Source organism: Fulmarus glacialis, unplaced genomic scaffold (assembly GCF_000690835.1).
Source record: "Fulmarus glacialis isolate BGI_N327 unplaced genomic scaffold, ASM69083v1 scaffold2021, whole genome shotgun sequence".
NCBI classification, from domain to species: domain Eukaryota; kingdom Metazoa; phylum Chordata; class Aves; order Procellariiformes; family Procellariidae; genus Fulmarus; species Fulmarus glacialis.
The window spans coordinates 31,099-48,267 of NW_009194462.1; the positions used below are offsets into that span (position 1 = coordinate 31,099).

Genomic DNA, 17,169 nt, shown 5'->3' on the forward strand with positions numbered 1-17,169 from the left:
TCATCAAGGCACATTTACTCTCTTTCATCAAAGTCAAAGAGAATAGATCAACATGCAACGCACCCCAGTGAAGAACAGATTAAGACTATGTCAGATTTACAAGAGGAAAACCACTTATGCCATCGGATTTTACTTTTCATAGTAGCCGGAGGTATTAGGTCAATAATGTTCTGTGGTCTGTAGCACTGAGGTATGATCCGAAGAGGGTACCGTTGTAAAGATAGGCACATCCTCAGCTGTGTGGGCACTGCATTTCAAACTTCTTAAGGCCGGTGGTAATGTGCTGGTAATTAGTGCTTGTTTAGGAGAAGCAAGCATTAGACAAACGAAGGCAGCAGTCTGATCTGCCACAAAAAATGCAACTTTCAGATTAGAACCAAGTTGTACTGACAGGTGGAACACTAACAGGTGGATCTCCCATTGCTGCTGTCTCATGCAGTTTAAAAAAAAAAAAAAAAAAAAAAAAAAAAAAAAAAGAGAGAGGCAATCCCAGAACAATACAAAAGGTATTTTGCCCCTTTGAAACTACTTCCCTTGTCCCCTTCACCAGCATTGCTCGTTGCTTTTCAAAAAAAACACAGCAAAACATTTTTTTTGTCTCATGCAACATTTTCCTGCTTTTAATTTTTCAGCAAAATCATGAATTTCATGGGGCTTTCCACATTCACTTTTCACAGGGCTCACTGCTTATGAAGAGCTGCCAAGAAACACGCTTAGGCTTTTCTGTAGCCTTCCACACGTCTCAGAACGAAGCCAAAACAACAATAGAGCAATAAAGATGACTTTTAGACACAGTTTAATATTCATGTTTCTTTTTTTCCATTCTGAACTGTCATGAGAGCTATATATTTCATGCCACATTAGACTTTTAAAACCAGGATCCAAGTTACACTAATTCTCCTTAATCAGTAAAAGAGAGATTGGATGCAGTAATAGTATTTTACTTACTTATCTGCAGTTCTGAAAAGACAATCTAGACCACCAATTTGCAACGAATGAGTTAGATGATTTTTCTTTTGTTTCATATATCAGTTGGGTGATACTTTGCTCTCTCATTCAGAGTATTCATGAAATAATTGATAAAGAAACATAGAAAATATTCTCATTCTTAATGTGAGAGAAGCTTTTGTAGGGCCTGGAAGACTAAAAGCAAAAATGCTGTCAAGAATTTCACAATATTACTTGAGAAAAGGAAAGTGCTTACAATGAAGAAAGGATGAAGAAAGCCTGGCCTTTATCCATAGAGCAAACTTTTACAGGCTGCACAGGGAGAAGATATATATTTGAGTGGTTAAATAGTATGTCGCAATTTTCTGAACTTTGCCAGGTAAGTCAGAATGGAACTCTTCTCTTTACTGCTAATAAAAAATACTGTACTGTTTTTCTCATATGAGATTACTCATTTTATATCTAACAACTTGCATCGGAAGAAATGCTTTTTGTATTTTGTTTTCCCTTTCTCTCTTTTCAGTTATTAAAAAGAAGTCAGTGCCAATTGGAAATTTCAGGAGAACACAGAACCTAAGAATGGCTGGGTAGAACAGACATAGGATGTTCCTCCAAGAAAATAATTCGCTTAGGAATATTGTTGATGTTTGATGAAAATATTTGAGGCTCATCTTAGAAAATAAAAAAATGAATTTTTTACTTCCAAACTATTTCAACTTGCAATGAAGAAAAGAGAAACTCCGTGAAAATACTTCAGCAGCAAATGCACTCAGCTGCCAGGTCAGATACCAAAACATAAACGAAATTACCTGAAATGCACTGTAGCAGAATTCTCTGTCTGGATTATTGATGAAGTTGACTCTTGCTTGATGAACACTGCCCACAACACTTAGTAGGCGAAGAACTAAAAGGGGTTTTTTTGCTTTTTATTCTGTGTTAATGCTTTAAAAACTCACATCTGAGTTTTCACGTGTCAGGTTTTGGCCTATTAAGTGGGAACCTGAAGTTAGACTCCACACTGAAATTCCCAAAGTGGCTTGTTTTTCAGAATTAAGGAGCAATTATCTCTAATCTTGAGGTTAAACAAAGGGATAACTGATTAAACAACAAGATCTGGGTAGAGAAATAATGATCATTTCATTATTTCTGAATCTTGAACGAGGAATACGTTCCAGTTCTATGCACTGCCAAAGTGCAAAAGATCATATTCAACATCACACATGCCACAACAACACAGTATGTAAAACATTAACTAAACCAGACAATTTCCAGTGCTCTTACAAGGTGGTAACCTGCATATAGCATTATCCCTCAGAACCACTGTGTCTGGAATAGATCCTAATTTTGCTGGACCCCCTACATTTTTGAGCTGTATTACTTCATATGGACTTTTTCCAATTATGTGATTTGTCTGGAATCTATTAGGGATCAATTCAGTTATTCACACAATCTAGTGCATCCAGTCACATCTGAGATGCCATACATTTTCTGAGATGTCCTTTCAGGGCTGGCAGATAGGACACTGGACACACCGTAGACTCATGCCTGTCTGAATGGGGGGGATGGGGACTGGAGGTTGCGGTCCATTCATAACGCTTTGTCTCTGCCACTCCTTCCTCCTCACGCTGTTCCCCTGCTCCAGCGTGGGCTCCCTCCCACGGGATATAGTCCTTCATGAACTTCTCCAACGTGGGTCCTTCCCACAGGCTGCAGTTCTTCAAGAACTGCTCCAGCATAGGTCGTTTCCATGGGATACAGTTCTTCAGGAACAGACTGAAAGGACGCAGTTCCTGCCAGAAAACCTGCTCCTACGTGGGCTCCTCCTCTCCATGGGCTGCAGTTCCTGCCAGAGCCCGCTCCTTACATGGGCTCTCTGTGGGCTGCAGCTTCTTTCAGGGCATATCCACCTGCTCTAGCATGGGGTCCTCCACAGGCTGCAGTGTGGGCATCTGCTCTGACGTGGTCCTTCTTGTGCTGCAGGGGGACAATCTGCTTCACTGTGGTCTTCTCCATGGGCTGCAGGGAAGTTCCTGCTCCAGCACCTGGAGTACCTCTTCCCCCTTGTTCTTCACTGACTTTGGCGTTTGCATAGTTGCTTCTCTCACATTTTTTCATCAGCGTTAATGATGGACTCAGCTTTGGGCAGTTGCAGGTCTGACGGGGAGCGGCTCCTGATCTCTTCTCACGCAAGCCACTCCTACAGCCCCCCTTCTCCCCTGCTACCAAAACTTTGCCATGTAAACCCAATATGGTCTTTGAACCAATAGAGGTCTCTGAAGAGTACTTTATATGCAGAAGGATTTACTTATTTCCTACTGGCAGTTCTAACATGGCCATCACTGTGGTGTCGGAGTGCTGAATACACTGACTGTCCATAGGTGGACTCTGCTCTCCCAGCTTTATTAACTATGCAGTATGCACCACCTGCCAATGAGCAGGTAAGTAATGGGCTTGTGGTTAACTTCTAATCCTCTGATGTGTTTCTGCACAGATTGGATTTAATGAATCATGAATCCCATTTGAGGATGATATTCACTCCACCCATCCTTTAAGACAGTAGTAGCTGAGATTCCATTTTCTTAGAGATATACTGTGGTCCTGATGTACAAAGAGAAATTCTCCAGTACATCTGGTTCCCCAAACATACCACATTACATTTTACAAATGGGAATATGACCAGAGGAAATCCTGGAGCTGAGAGCTCCAACATGACAGGACACCCATACTGAGACTAAAGACAGGCTGCAGCACTGCCAGTTACTGTGCTATTTCCTTCTTCAGTCCCCGTACAATGAGATAAGAGAGTCCAATCTGATAGCAATGACATGTGGTTCTCTCTTAATAAAACAGGGCTGGAAATGGGCTTAGGCTCTTGAACAAAGCTCAAAACTTCCAGCTCTTCCAGCACTTCTCATTCATAGTTATACAAGTGGGAAATGTGGGTGCCTTTTTATTTTTTGCACAGAAAGCAAACACACTTCACATTTGCCAAGTAACTGAGAAACTTCCATGTAAGGCAGAACTCCTTCAAATAAAAGGAAGAAAATACACCAAACTTTGACCACAATTTTCTCTGTCTCGAGGAAATTATGGCTAAAGTTCCAAAATTTTAAAAAAGGCTTATAGTTAAGTACTTGTCTAAGCCTTCAGTGTTTATTAGGCAGTCCATATCCTTGTGGAACCACAAGGCTAAACCATGCTACCTAAAACCTTCGTGTTCCTTTATCAAACATGTAGTTAAAAACTCGCAAGGGGGAAAAAACAACCTACAGTGCAACGGCCCACTTCAGCTTCGTTCAGCTGCCACTGGTGTCCATCTCAGGGATTGTTGCAAATTGGTCTCACACTGGTTAGCGATGGGAAGTGGGCTGAGAGCTCCAGCAAAGAGTGTTAGCCACAAGTCACCACAGAACTTCTTTCCTCAAGAGTTGTTTGGCTTGACTAAGTGCTTGGCTTTGGCCACGCAACATTACCACAATCAGATACGCCAGAAAAAGGGACCATAATCACTAACAGTGAATAGTGTTCTGTCTAAAAGTAGCATAACTGCAAAAATCTCAGATACTGTCTACCACAAGACACCACAAGGTCCCCTAAGGTAAAATAGATCTTAGCCTTCTCTTCCAAACACATAAAACCAGGAATAGTTTCTAGCTTTTTTTTTTTTTTGAGAGAGATTTTTTTTTCTGTGATACAAACTGCTTGCAGCTTTTTCCCAGGGAAACAAACTATTTTAAAACACTTGCTCCCCCTCTCCCCACTATGGGATGCCATGTATTTTAGAAAAGACCTATTTTCAGTAGTACAAGCCACTATAATTTTTTTGTTTAGGTTTCCGAACAAAGAGGTGTGGCTATTTGCTGAGGCTTTTTAGGATCCTTAGCAAAAACTGAAATATTTCCTGATTTTTTTTTGGTGTGTAAGTACTACACATTTCTGCTTCTGGCTAAAATCAAATAGATAGGAAGAAGGAAAAGTCACAGCAAACAAACAAAACTAAATAAACTAGCAAGTAAAGCACAAAACCATTCAAAGTACATAGTACATGTTTGGTACAGCCCATTTAATCCTTTATGTATGTTTGGACACCTCTTCAAGGGAGGGCACAAAGGATAGTGAGACTGAGGAGAGGATCTCTTTTTGGAGCTATGAAATTCTATATTTGGATCTAGAACTATAAGCAAAACAGTGATGGCTCTCAAGAAGGTCTATGACAGTAATGAATAGAAAAAAGGAATGGAAGGGAAAAATTGCATGAATTTTGTCCTACATTTCTAAACCACAAAGCTAGGGAGATGTGGAATGTTTATATCGACAGCTGGAGACAGGCCATGTTAAAGCCAAAAAGACAAAAATTAGAAAAACACAAAAAGAAGAAGAACCGGGGTGACTGATCTAATTCATAGCTTCCTCTTTTGATGCTCCTATATATGTTTGTTTTTGAAGAGCAGAAAAGCCTACAAAACTGTAAGGATGAGCTGCAATCCACCAAGGGGTCCGACCAGGTTGTAAACCAGCCCACAGACAGCTCAGGCTTTAGAGCTGGACTTTGGGTACATGATTATCCTAGAGGAAATACATATAATAATAATTTAGCTTCAGGATTAAAATAACCAGTTGGGGAGAGGAAAAATAAGACAACAGCTGACAATAAAAGCCATCAGGACTCTGCTACGCAGCATGAGTTATATAAATACAGGCAACAAACATTGAAAACAGTGACTTTAAGAGTGATGCAGAAACCTGGTGGTGCAGGTAAGGGCTTGAATCTTTTTATGGCAATCAGCTATCTGCCTACCCTCCCTCTCAGTTTTTCTCTTCTTTAACTTATGTTTACCTATTTCATAGAATCCATTTGTATTTGCACACCGTTTTAAACTTATTAGACGGAAAGGAAGTAGGGAGGAGGTTATTGTGTGAGCGTGGGTTGTTTTTTGGTGTGGGTTTGTTGTTTTTTTTTTTAAATGAAAGTGAAATGGGGCTGGAGTGTGGGAAATTCCTTCCCTCAGCAGTCACTTAACAAATTGGCGATTTTTCATCTACTTTGAGTGGGGGAAAAGGCTGTCAAAGAATTTTAAAGGAAAACACTGCAAAAAGTTATTAATTGAAGAAAGATCTTTGGCCTTCATTATTCCAACCAATGAAAGCAAAATTTATGCATCATTATTTGGGATATTGTTTCCTAAAAAGGCTATAACGAGTAAAACTAGACAGACAGAAGATAAAGCAGGAAAATACTAAGGTATGGAAAAAACCAAACCCTGGATACTGCAACTGTGTCAATAGTCAACATTTCCAACACATGCATTTTTAATTTGCTTTTCATTTAGGAACATAAGATTTACTATCATGATTTAACTGTTAGTCAACTAAACCAAGGGGGATCCTAAATGTTTCTTACAGAACAACACACATACACGCTCTTGGATCTTCTTCCTCCCTGTATTCAGACTATTCTTTGTATTAAAACATACGTTTATTTCATACATGCAGGGTTTACTGTAACAGCATTGCAATCTTACCAGTATTATGGCATCCAAGACCACAAGAGTGATGAGGCATTCAGACTACCTACTTCGCAGTGCTACCAGAGCCTGCCTGCCTCTACAGTCAAGAAAAGAAGGAATCTGCAATAGCTGAGCTGGGCTCAAAACATCACAAATTATCAGTACAGAACCATCTAGTCTGATCTCCAGTATAACACAGACCACTCTTGAATTAACTTGTGTTTTAACTACAGCCTCTGCTGAGAAATCCAGTTTGTATCTAGAACCAACGAGTCTGATATAATCACACTGATAAAAATGTATGGTCTGGATTTGTTCAGCCACAAAGGCCAGCCAATGAATGTTTCAAAGAAATTTCTATTCTCCATACAACGGGGGGGGGGGGGGGGAAAGAAAAAAAAAGGCAAAATAAAAGCTTGCTGTCTGCCTAGTCTTTGTTAAGCCAAATAAGAATTTTCTTGAGATCTTCCAGACCTATTCTCAAGCCCCCAGTGTTTTTTTATGTTTCACCTCTAATCCTCTTTCTCGTCTCTCAAGTCACTCCTTGAATTCTGAAACACAGAACTAAGTATAATATTTGGGCACAACACAAAGAGATATTACCTACATTTTCTGTCCTGCTAGATACACCCTGCCTATGGACATCACTGCCCTTTTAGGCAAAGTACCACATTGAGAGCTCATCGGCCTCCAGACTACTTCACAGAAAAACTGCTTCCCTGGAGAGTACCCTCCGTCATCCATTCTTTGTTTATATAAATATAGATAAAATCCATACACTTGGCAACTCTGAAGCACACACAGTTTGCTAACACAATGTTTAGCACAGTCAGCACCTGAGAGGGAGGCAAGTAGCTCAATGCACAATTCCGAGCACAGGAGTAAGTATTCCTGACTCCTCCAGTGACCCGCTTTCTCTCTGAAATGTTAGCATTCACTATTCTTAGCATATTCAACACAATATTAAAGTAACCTGCATCTACTTTTTTTTTTTTTTTAATAGATACTGCCATAGTAGCTTCAGGTATTGCTTCAGTATAAAAAGGTTTATTTAAAGAGAACATACACAGAGATGTCCTGGATGTCACAGGAGCCTTCAGTCAAACTCCTTGGTCAATAGATCCCTCTCTTTTCAGGTCAGGCACACAAATCCTTTCAAAGTGCTTCTTCATGACTTGCCTATGTGCTTCCACGGCATTTCCTTAGCTGCTGTTCATTCAATCAAGACATCAGATGATGTCCAATTTCTTGTGTTTGGATTCAACTCTTAGAGGACCCTCAAAACCATGGCTCAGATTTGCTTGGCTTGTACGTAACTTTTGTTTGGCTGATGGTTCAATTCTTTCAGCCATTTTATGCTGTTCCCTGCCTTTCTGCTCTGAGAGGGCCAGGTGTACCTTTGAGGGATATTTCAGCCCAGCCAGTCCTTCCAGGTGACTGATTAGGTTTGATGAAATATCCCCCTCCAAAATGGAGGTAAAGCAGGTTAAGGCAATTCTTTTATCACAGTTCTCTAAACTCTTCCTATTTTTAAGCAACATGAACTACTGTAACCCTTCAGATTTCTAATTTAAGCAACACCCCTGTTTTTGCAACCTTTTTCACTTATGATTCATATTGTATTTTCCAGAAGTATTTCCTGCTCTTCTTCAAAAATTCAACTGTTTCAACTGTAGCCAAAGCTATTGCCTGCGTTGTGATAGCAAATGCTTGTTGTGTGGTATATACAATTGTGTGTATCCTACATTGCAAAACTGGGGTCTAGTATTTGACAAACTCCTGCTAATAAGCATAAGCAGAGCACAGACAATATTCAGGTTAAAAAAAAAAAAAAAGCTGGAATTTGATTAAAAATATTTCAAAACTGATTCTGAAGTATCATATCATATGAGTTCTCTGGCCCCTATCCAGACTGCCGTTTGAGAAGGAATCCCAATCTAGTTCTGTCCTACCTTTTTTGTCTGCAAAAACCAAAATAATCTGCAATATGCCTGTGAAAAGGAAAGCGCATTTGCATATATACTGGATTCAGTTCCTTAGTAGATATGTCTTTTCTTGGCTGGGCAAATATATTTCCTCTTGTAAATGTAAAGACTGCCTCCTTGTATAGAGTTTTGTTTGAAACCACCCAAGAACAGCTCACATAAATAGTGCACAAGTAAGCACAATGGGCTCAACATCCTATAAGCAAAACTCTTTACCCTGCTAAGCTGAAGTTTTTCAGTTTTTGGCAGAAAGATCATTTTAGAACTCCAATAAATGTACATTCAAGTCATAAGGCTTTTCTCAGCTAAAGATCTACATGAGTCTCCTTTGTATCAGCCACAAAAGTATTTTAAGAGTTTGGAAATTCTAGAAGCTTTCCTCCTGCCTTACTCAGCCACTCAAGCTTGATCCTCATTAAATCCCCTGACATGTAATATATTCCAGTGTACAAGAAGCTCTTCATTACTTCTCCATGCTTAGAAGGTAATAAACCCCTTTCAAAGGAGGGAAGTAGGAACTATTGCAGGTGTTTCCTTACCACTCCATGTTGAGCCAGGAAGGCCGTGCTAACGCAGTTTGAATGAGTCAACGGTATGCTCCAGTAATGACTTGAGAAAAAGCATTTTTAGATTCCAGTTAGGAAGGTTTCTGCTCTTGTAGAAGGTTTAGGAAGGAATTTATCTGAAATGCAGGATGGGCGCTGGAGACACTAATTCCATTTCTAACTCAGTTACCAACTACTGTCACCGTGGACTCAGCAGGTGACTGCACATCTGCCGAGCTGGGCTAACTGCCATGGGTGCACTCTGAAGACTACAACTGAGCCTACAGTTCCTTACACAGCCTTTGTTTCTCCACTTGTGAAATGGAGATAATGAATTTAAGCAGCACATTGTCAGAGTAATTTTATTTAATAAACGTGGACCTCTGAGATCTCAGGTGAAAGCCATGCCCCAAAAGCTATTTTCCTACCATAATTTAAACAGGAACTATTTTTATTTTCCAAGATTCAGAACAGATGTATACTCAGCTCAATACTGGGAATATTTCTGAAATACATTTACAGAATGCGTGTGTAGAAGTACAAATTTCTCTGACACTTAAATTTCACTATTTTTAAATGTATTTTACAACGAAGCATCAGTATTTTGACTCAGAAAAGTGGCCATGTTTGTGAGCATGTGTATTGCAATATTGGTAGAACTACCATCTTTCCAGTAAGGCATCCAGGTTGCTTTAAAATGGGACTAGATTCTTGGTTAATTATACACTCATGGACAAAGTAAATGTGCATTTGGACCCTTCCCTTCAGGCACTGAAGGGACTCCTGTTCTTTGGTTGTGACCCTTTCTTACCTGTGTAATTAGGAGGGCAGAGACAGACATAGTTGTTGATCCCATCCACACATGTAGAGTTATTCTCGCAGTCATTATCTTCACAGTCATCTGGGTTTATTTCACACCTCTCCCCCTCATACCCAAGGACACAAGAACAGCTTTGGAGAAAGAGAAGAATTAAAAGTTAGAATGGATTTGAAGGGACAGGAGGTTTGAGGTATAAAACTGAGATTAGAACATATAAAAGTGAGTTGCTGGAGCCAAATTCACTGCTGTTGTGACGTACAGAGCACTTTAACCCTGTGTGTTTGGTGAAGGATGCAGTCTGATGATGGTTCACAGGGTCATGTCATTATTTACATGAGACATAAAAGCAGCAGCAGGAGACAGCCTCTGTCGTGCTTCCCTTTGCTTTCTTTGTTGATAAGCCTAGCCCTGCATTGAAGTAAGCAACTCCAGGGCGGGAAAGTAAACACTCATCACAATATTCAAATCCTTGGCTTCTCTGTTAATGATTTTGTGAGTATATGGATACTTGCCTACTGAGGACTGCACAATCATAGGGCGACTTGGCAGCTTTTAGATAGCTCACTCTCTTTAAAGAACAACGGCTTGAATTGAGTTTACAGACATGAACATTTTCTTCTCATTACCACTTTGTCACTTGTCCAAACAAGAAATGTTTGGGAATGATTGCTTTTACAAGTGCAGTAAGGTTTCAGTACTTCTACAGTCCCTCCAACATCTATTTGCAGAAGAGCTGATGATGTCTAGATAATTCAACTAAAACACAAACAAACAACGGCAGAGCTAGGAATGGTTCTGTGAGGATGTGGACACTATTGAAGAATAATTGCACTAAATATTTTATCTCACAAGACTGTGATGCATGGTCCCTAGAGGGAGAGTAAGAAACTAAGTGGTTGAAGAATGACTTTAATTTTTTTTCAATCTCAGTTTCCTCTCTAGATCTAGAAGTTATGGTTGCTAAGAGAACCTTTATATTTTAAACTAGCTGTAAGTGATGAAGAGGTGGAGGCCACAGTTTCCTAAAAGAGAGTCTAAAAACATGTGTTAAGTGCTCCAGTCATTTCAGTGGCTTCTAAGAAGCCAGCAATGATATTTGAAGTGTCAGAATTGCTGTTCACTAGTCACAGAAAGCGTGTGTGTGGAAGGGAAGTTGTGTTGTTTCGAGTTCCAGTCCAAGCTACACATTCCCTCAGCTGTTCATTTCCTTTCCCGTGCAAGTTCTGGTGGCAGAAAAGCAACTGAACAAATGTAAAGCACTACTGATTGATGAGGATGAAAAACAGAAAGCACCAGAGCAGTCACACTAATTGCCATCCACTGCTTTCTGAAACCAGGAGAATCTCCAATGCAGAGATAGCTGCAGGGTACTTTTTTTCAGCTCAGATGGACAAAGTGGACATGGGGTGGTTATCCTGCTTTATGTAGGTGTCATGAGGTTGAGGTGGGGAATGCCCTGGAGAAATAGATCTTCAGAATCTGTGAAGAAAACTGCAGCACTTTTGGGCTGGTTGCTCTCTTCCTCCTGTGTGCCACAGACTGAGCAGAGTGCAGGGACTCCCAAGGGAGGGATGGGACAGAGCTCTGCATCCACCTTCAGTAGGTCCTAGGTTGGACCCTGCGAATAAGGTTAGATTCTTCACGACATGTGCAATCTCAGAAACTAAGGGAGTACAAAGAGGAAGAAAAAAGGGTAGGGAATGTGCCTTGAGCCACCACAACAGTAAGATCTTCTAGGTGGGTACAGAACAGGCATATAGGTCACGTGCTAACAGTCATCTTCATTCAGTTCTGCAGGGACCATTCACAGGTCATGAGAGTTAGAAAACCTCCACCATGAATAACCAAAACCAAACTGCTCAAATAAATCCAATTTAGGACACAATAAATCAATAAGAAATATTTTCTTTTCCTGTCTCAAGCTCATTATTGCTAATAAAATATGTCCTCTTGCTGACCCTGCAATGATCCAGAGGATCACGGGAGGCAGATAAGGAAGAAGAGCTGGCACACCATCTTTTGTGGCAATGCAAGTGTCGGGGAGGGGGTTAAAGACATTTAATTAAATACAGTGGCACATTTATCATGTCTCCCTTTTCGATTACAAAACCCCATTTTCAGGGGCTTATAACTCGGCCATAAAAATATGCTCCAGGCTGCAACTTGGCATCCAAGGTCTCAGTTTGGGAGCACAATTTTTTCTCTCCATTTAAAGAAAAGCAACAAGAGTGGCTTTGTGCTGGTTATTTTTATGTGAATGTAACACCATTTTCCTTCCACAAAAGGATTGGGACAGCTTGGATGTATGCAATTAAAAATGACATTATTAAATACTATCACAGTAATGGTTCAACTCAGTAGAGTTACCATTAGTAACAATACATATGGGATTGTTAACATACAATTGCTCAGTATTAGGACACATTCCACACTGAAGAAAATGTCAGCATAATTGATGACATTTGGCTACGGGTCCCTATGTATTATAGGGAGTCTTTACATTATTGCTTACGTATGATTCTTTATTTTTGTTTGCATTCAGATGTGCCAAATATGAGGACTGAAATTAAAAGATAAAACATACAATTTGGGACCCGGATTGAACCATATGTTGAAAGAATTGCAGTTTGGGACTGTTTGTATGTATTTTCCCAGAAAAAGCTTAGAAGAAAAATGAAGTTTGCAGAGTGACTGGAAGGTCATCAAACTTGGGTTCCAGCTGACCGAGAGAGAAAATTAATTCCAGAGACAATGATGAAAACTTTGTACTGACTAAATAGTGAAGCAGTGTGAGACAGCATTTCATTTGGACCTCAGAAACAATGGAGCCATGCAGGAAAGAACTATTTTCTAAGACACTGTGATCGAAAGGTCCAAATTCCCTATTCCTCCAGTTTAGGGATTTTCTTAGTGTTGTGTTTTCCTAAAAATAAAGAACTAAATAAAACCTCATTATCCTCATGAAGGCGCAAGGGAACACAGAACTTAATGACAACATTTTGGGGGTAAACCTTTGGAGCTGAATTATACTGACAATTTTGTAAGTTTACTATATTCAAATTTTTTTTTTTCATAAACTAATGAAACAGTTTAGCATCTGTTTATTAAAATAGGCATACATACAGTGTATCACATTTCAAAAAATCAACTTTTAAATAGAGATAGTAAATTCTTTCAGGAATATTACAGTTTCTTGGTAAAAGAGCTTTTTAAATCTACATCCCAATGGAGTAGCCTGTAAGTCTGGAAGTGCAACGTTTTCCCTTGAACTAGGCAGAATTAACACTAGGGAGTTAATCAGTTCCAGGATTTTACATTTATGAGGGAACTTTAAGTTTGTGGAAAATGCTAAAAAAACCGCTCTGGAAAATGGAGGGGGTTTTGTATGGAGAAAAGTTAAAATAATCCAGAGACACTGTTTCCCAGCACTGTAGGTTATCAAAGATCAGCTGGTTGCCAGTGGCTAACTGAAGCAGAGCTGACAGCTCTGCCTCCTTTGTCAAAGTCTCACTTACAGGCATGCTAAATGACCAGGACATGTCTGACTGACCACCTTATATTATCCGTCTCAATAAGCACCTTTTTGGCAATCTTTTGTCAAAGATGACATAGATTAGATTAGCATGAGCAATTCAAAGGGAGGAAGAACTTCATGTTTCTAATCCCCTGAGCCACACGATGTCACTTAACTATTCTTTAACACAGAAGTCGTCCCTACCTGAAAAAAGAGAATGTGAAAATTATGCAGAACTGAAAAAGTGCAAGAGTAAAAGATGCCAAGAAGGACTGAAGAACTCCAGCTGAACCTTTGCCCTTCAGCTGCCCCACCAGGACCTGCTATTACAACAAATCTGAGCAGCTCAATCGCCTGCTGCTTCGAGCCCTTGTGGGTACCAGGCACAGCGGGCAAGTCAGGCTGGAATCTCAGTCATAACTATGAATTTCCTGTCTTTGCCTGGGGAACATCACCACCTTAGCATTATTTAAAAGGTAGTTTTCTTGTCTAAGGCTACAGAAACTTGAGAGTTAAACTGCTTGGCATTTCATAGGGAGAGAGCTTTGGCTTAAGTTTCCTTTTTACAAGAGTAAAGATTTGACAAGTTTGGCAGCAGAGCTTGTGTATGAATATATTTCCCTAGGGAAGAGAATATACAGAAGATATAATTTCTTTTACAGGCCACACAACAGAAAAATCCAAGGAGGCCTCTCATGAAAATGTTTTTGACATCCACTTCCTCACAGCATATAATCTAAGGCAACGTTTTCCCATCTTGACGAACACAATTTATATGCATGTAACTCTGACTGGAGAGGAGATTTCCCACCAAAAAAACCCCAAACCAACCAAATTCAATCTCAAAATGTTTCTTTATCTTCCCCTTCACTGACTGTTCCATCCCCACACCACATTTCTCTAAGACATGCTAAAGCCCCACACTCCTGTGCTCCAGAGCAGCTGGACTGACTGAATTAAAAACATGGACAGAAAATAGAGCAATGCATAAGCTGAACATTCGATTTTATGAAGCAAGATTTTGACGAGATATGGTTTTATGTGTCTTTTATTAGACCAACTGAAACTATATAAATAACCATAAAAGCAGAAATCTTCCCTAAAAAGCCTCAAATGTTGTTAAGCAACAAAACCACCCCTGCAGTTTTGTAAAGGATCTCAAAAACTATGTTCATTTGGAACTGAAGCAAAGCCTCTGAAAATTGTTCATGAGAAAAATTCAGAAGCAGCTTTCATTTCAGGTAATTCAAAACTTTTTACTTTCTACCATAGAACAAAACTAAAATGCTAAAGAAAAAAACGATCCAAAATATAAGCTGAAGCCTTTCATTCCAGTATTATGGATATTATAAAATGTTTTACTAGCACATTTTTAATATCAGCTAGATTATTGAAAAATGAGTACTGAGTGACAGAAAACAGATATTCTAATATGGTACAATTTTGCTTTGGCACAAGCTGGAAAAAGCCATGTAAACAGTATTACATGAGGGTGAACAGAAGGGAACCCGAACTGAAGACCACCAGACCTTTATTTCTCTCAAGCAGAAACTGAACCTGAACTTTTACTTCAAAAATTGCTGGGCCTGCTAAAATCTGAATCAAGAAGAGGTGTATTGGATCACAAGTGCAGAGTAGTGGTTTCACCAAAATCTAGGGGGTCCTGTCCAGCAGCATGACCATTTGCATGTGCCATGATCTGCAGAGCCTCCTCATCCTCTCCCACCACCATGCACCAGTATGACCCTACAGAAGCATCTGTACCTGGGAGATGCACTCTTCTGCTCTGCTCAGGGCCTCGTCACAGGTGCTCAAGCTGAGCTCTAAACAGTCCCTCAGGGAGACATGGCCATGTATTTTACTCCTGTTTTCCCATGTTGGAAAGCCTCAGGTTGTTGTTTGTAACAGAGCCTGACAGTGTCCCTTCATCCCCACCAACCTGCACTTTTCCATTGGAATATCTTCAGTGTCCTTCTGTGTCCAGCATGTGCTGGATCTGTTTCTGTAAGGAGGGAATTCTTGAGGGTGGGCAGGCACAGAGACAGAGAGAAGCTTTGGGGCATTTCTTCCATTTTCTGCTTCCCCACTCATCCCACCCACAGGGCAAAATGGAAGCTCTTCCATGCCTCATTCCCACAGGAGGGATCTGGGGAGTCAAAAATAAGCTACAATGCTTTCCTGGAAATATAAAAGGCATCCTACCACTGGATAGGATGGGGGGGGTGCTAACCCCCCACTGCACCTAAAGTCCTGTCAGCCACCCAAACTTTCACCTGGCCCTTTCCATTTTGAAAAAATCCTATTTTCTGACATAAGATTATATGGGTTTGCTGACTTGGTTAACAGTTAACCTCAGTTGGAACAGTCTTAATCACAGCTGAAACCAAACTGGAATCATACTTGAAAAATGTACTGGTTTGACTCCCTGTTTACACCATTTATAAACCTTGCAGTTCTGTGTCTCCCCCCCGCTGTCACTGACAGGAAGCTATATATAGGAGAAGACAAAGAAGCAGTCTCAGTAATGCTTTTAGAAGTGAGGCTTTCATATATGCAATTGAAACAACAGTATGGTGTACTTTTGTACATATTTTGTGCAAGAAATAGCATAAATACTGAGGACCAAATCTATGAAAATTTCAGCAACTCTTTTCTAAAAAAAAATTTCTATCAACTTTAATGACAACTGGGGGCTAAATCCTCAAACTTGTATTTTCTTAGCTGTAAAGTAGTGCCTGTAGCAGAACAAATCTCCCAGTTACCTCATGAACAAATCTCCCAGTTACCTTCTGGACTTCTCTTGGAGTATCCCCACCTAGGCTACATCTTTCTTATATGGGAAAACTGATATCCGTAACGTCCAGCTGTAAAGGTTACTCTCTTGCAGGCACAATGCCCAAGATATGGCAATCTCTCCATGTTTTTTAATTGTTTCTTTAAAGCCTGTTTGTCTACAAGATTATTCAGTACGAAAACATTTTGCATCTGGTTGTCAAGCAACAGATGCTTACTTTACAAATACAAAAAAGGGTATATATGAGTTTGAAATGCCCCAAGGAAAATTAGCATACAGATAACAAAATGCAGATCAGGGCTCAAAATAGCTCTTAAGAGTATATTCCATTACGAGAAAATAAGGAGGCCTGTTTCAGAGGAAACAATATGTCACCGATGAAACCAGATTAGGGTTTTTGTATGGCAAATAGAAATGTCACATGCTTTTATAAAGTAGCCATTATAATTCATTATTGCAAAGTAGAAACACATTTAACTTTATCATCTCATTTTAAATGAACTTTGTGTTACTACCTGAATCCATCTTTATTTGCCTCGGTGAGGTGGCAGGTCCCTCCATTCTGACACGGATTTTGAATGCAAGAATTAATGGGCACACTGCAGTCTCGACCCTATTTGGGAAAATGCAAAAGAAACAAGGTTAGTAAGACTCATTTCATCTGAATCAGTGTCTCTTGCTCCCTCACCCTACGCGTGGCACCATTTACAGGAGGTCTGTGGTCTTCAGACCCATCACATCACCTAATGTTCTTTATTGATGGACAGATATATTCATCACTCAAGTCAGAATTTGGGTAGGGCAACTGTTCTGACCAAAGGGACTGGTGGGTATCTTGGTATCATTTCAGTTTCAAGATTTTAGTTAACTCTTTCATTTGACTGTTTTAAGGAAACGGCTGGTTTCATCATTACTCTAACACACTTTAATCTCTAATGTTAGTTACAATGAAAAGAATAAATCATAACCAAAGGTAAGCAGAAGGCCACACACAGTCAGCACAAGACCACATAGAGTCAGCACTCATTCAACCGCATTTACCAAGTGCTCAGTGAA

The 17,169-nt window shown here is 39.9% G+C and overlaps 1 protein-coding gene across 1 annotated transcript in view; it reads right to left on the reverse strand.

Annotated features, from left to right (window-relative positions):
- Window positions 1–16,726, reverse strand: part of LOC104084048 (slit homolog 3 protein-like) — a gene marked incomplete at both ends in the record, with an annotated part of 35,561 nt that extends 18,835 nt beyond the window's left edge. The window contains 2 exons of the mRNA XM_009587756.1: window positions 9,797–9,936; window positions 16,629–16,726. Coding sequence (XP_009586051.1) covers window positions 9,797–9,936; window positions 16,629–16,726 — 238 coding nt within the window. The remainder of the gene's footprint in view (window positions 1–9,796; window positions 9,937–16,628) is intronic.
- Between the last annotated feature and the right edge of the window lie 443 nt (window positions 16,727–17,169).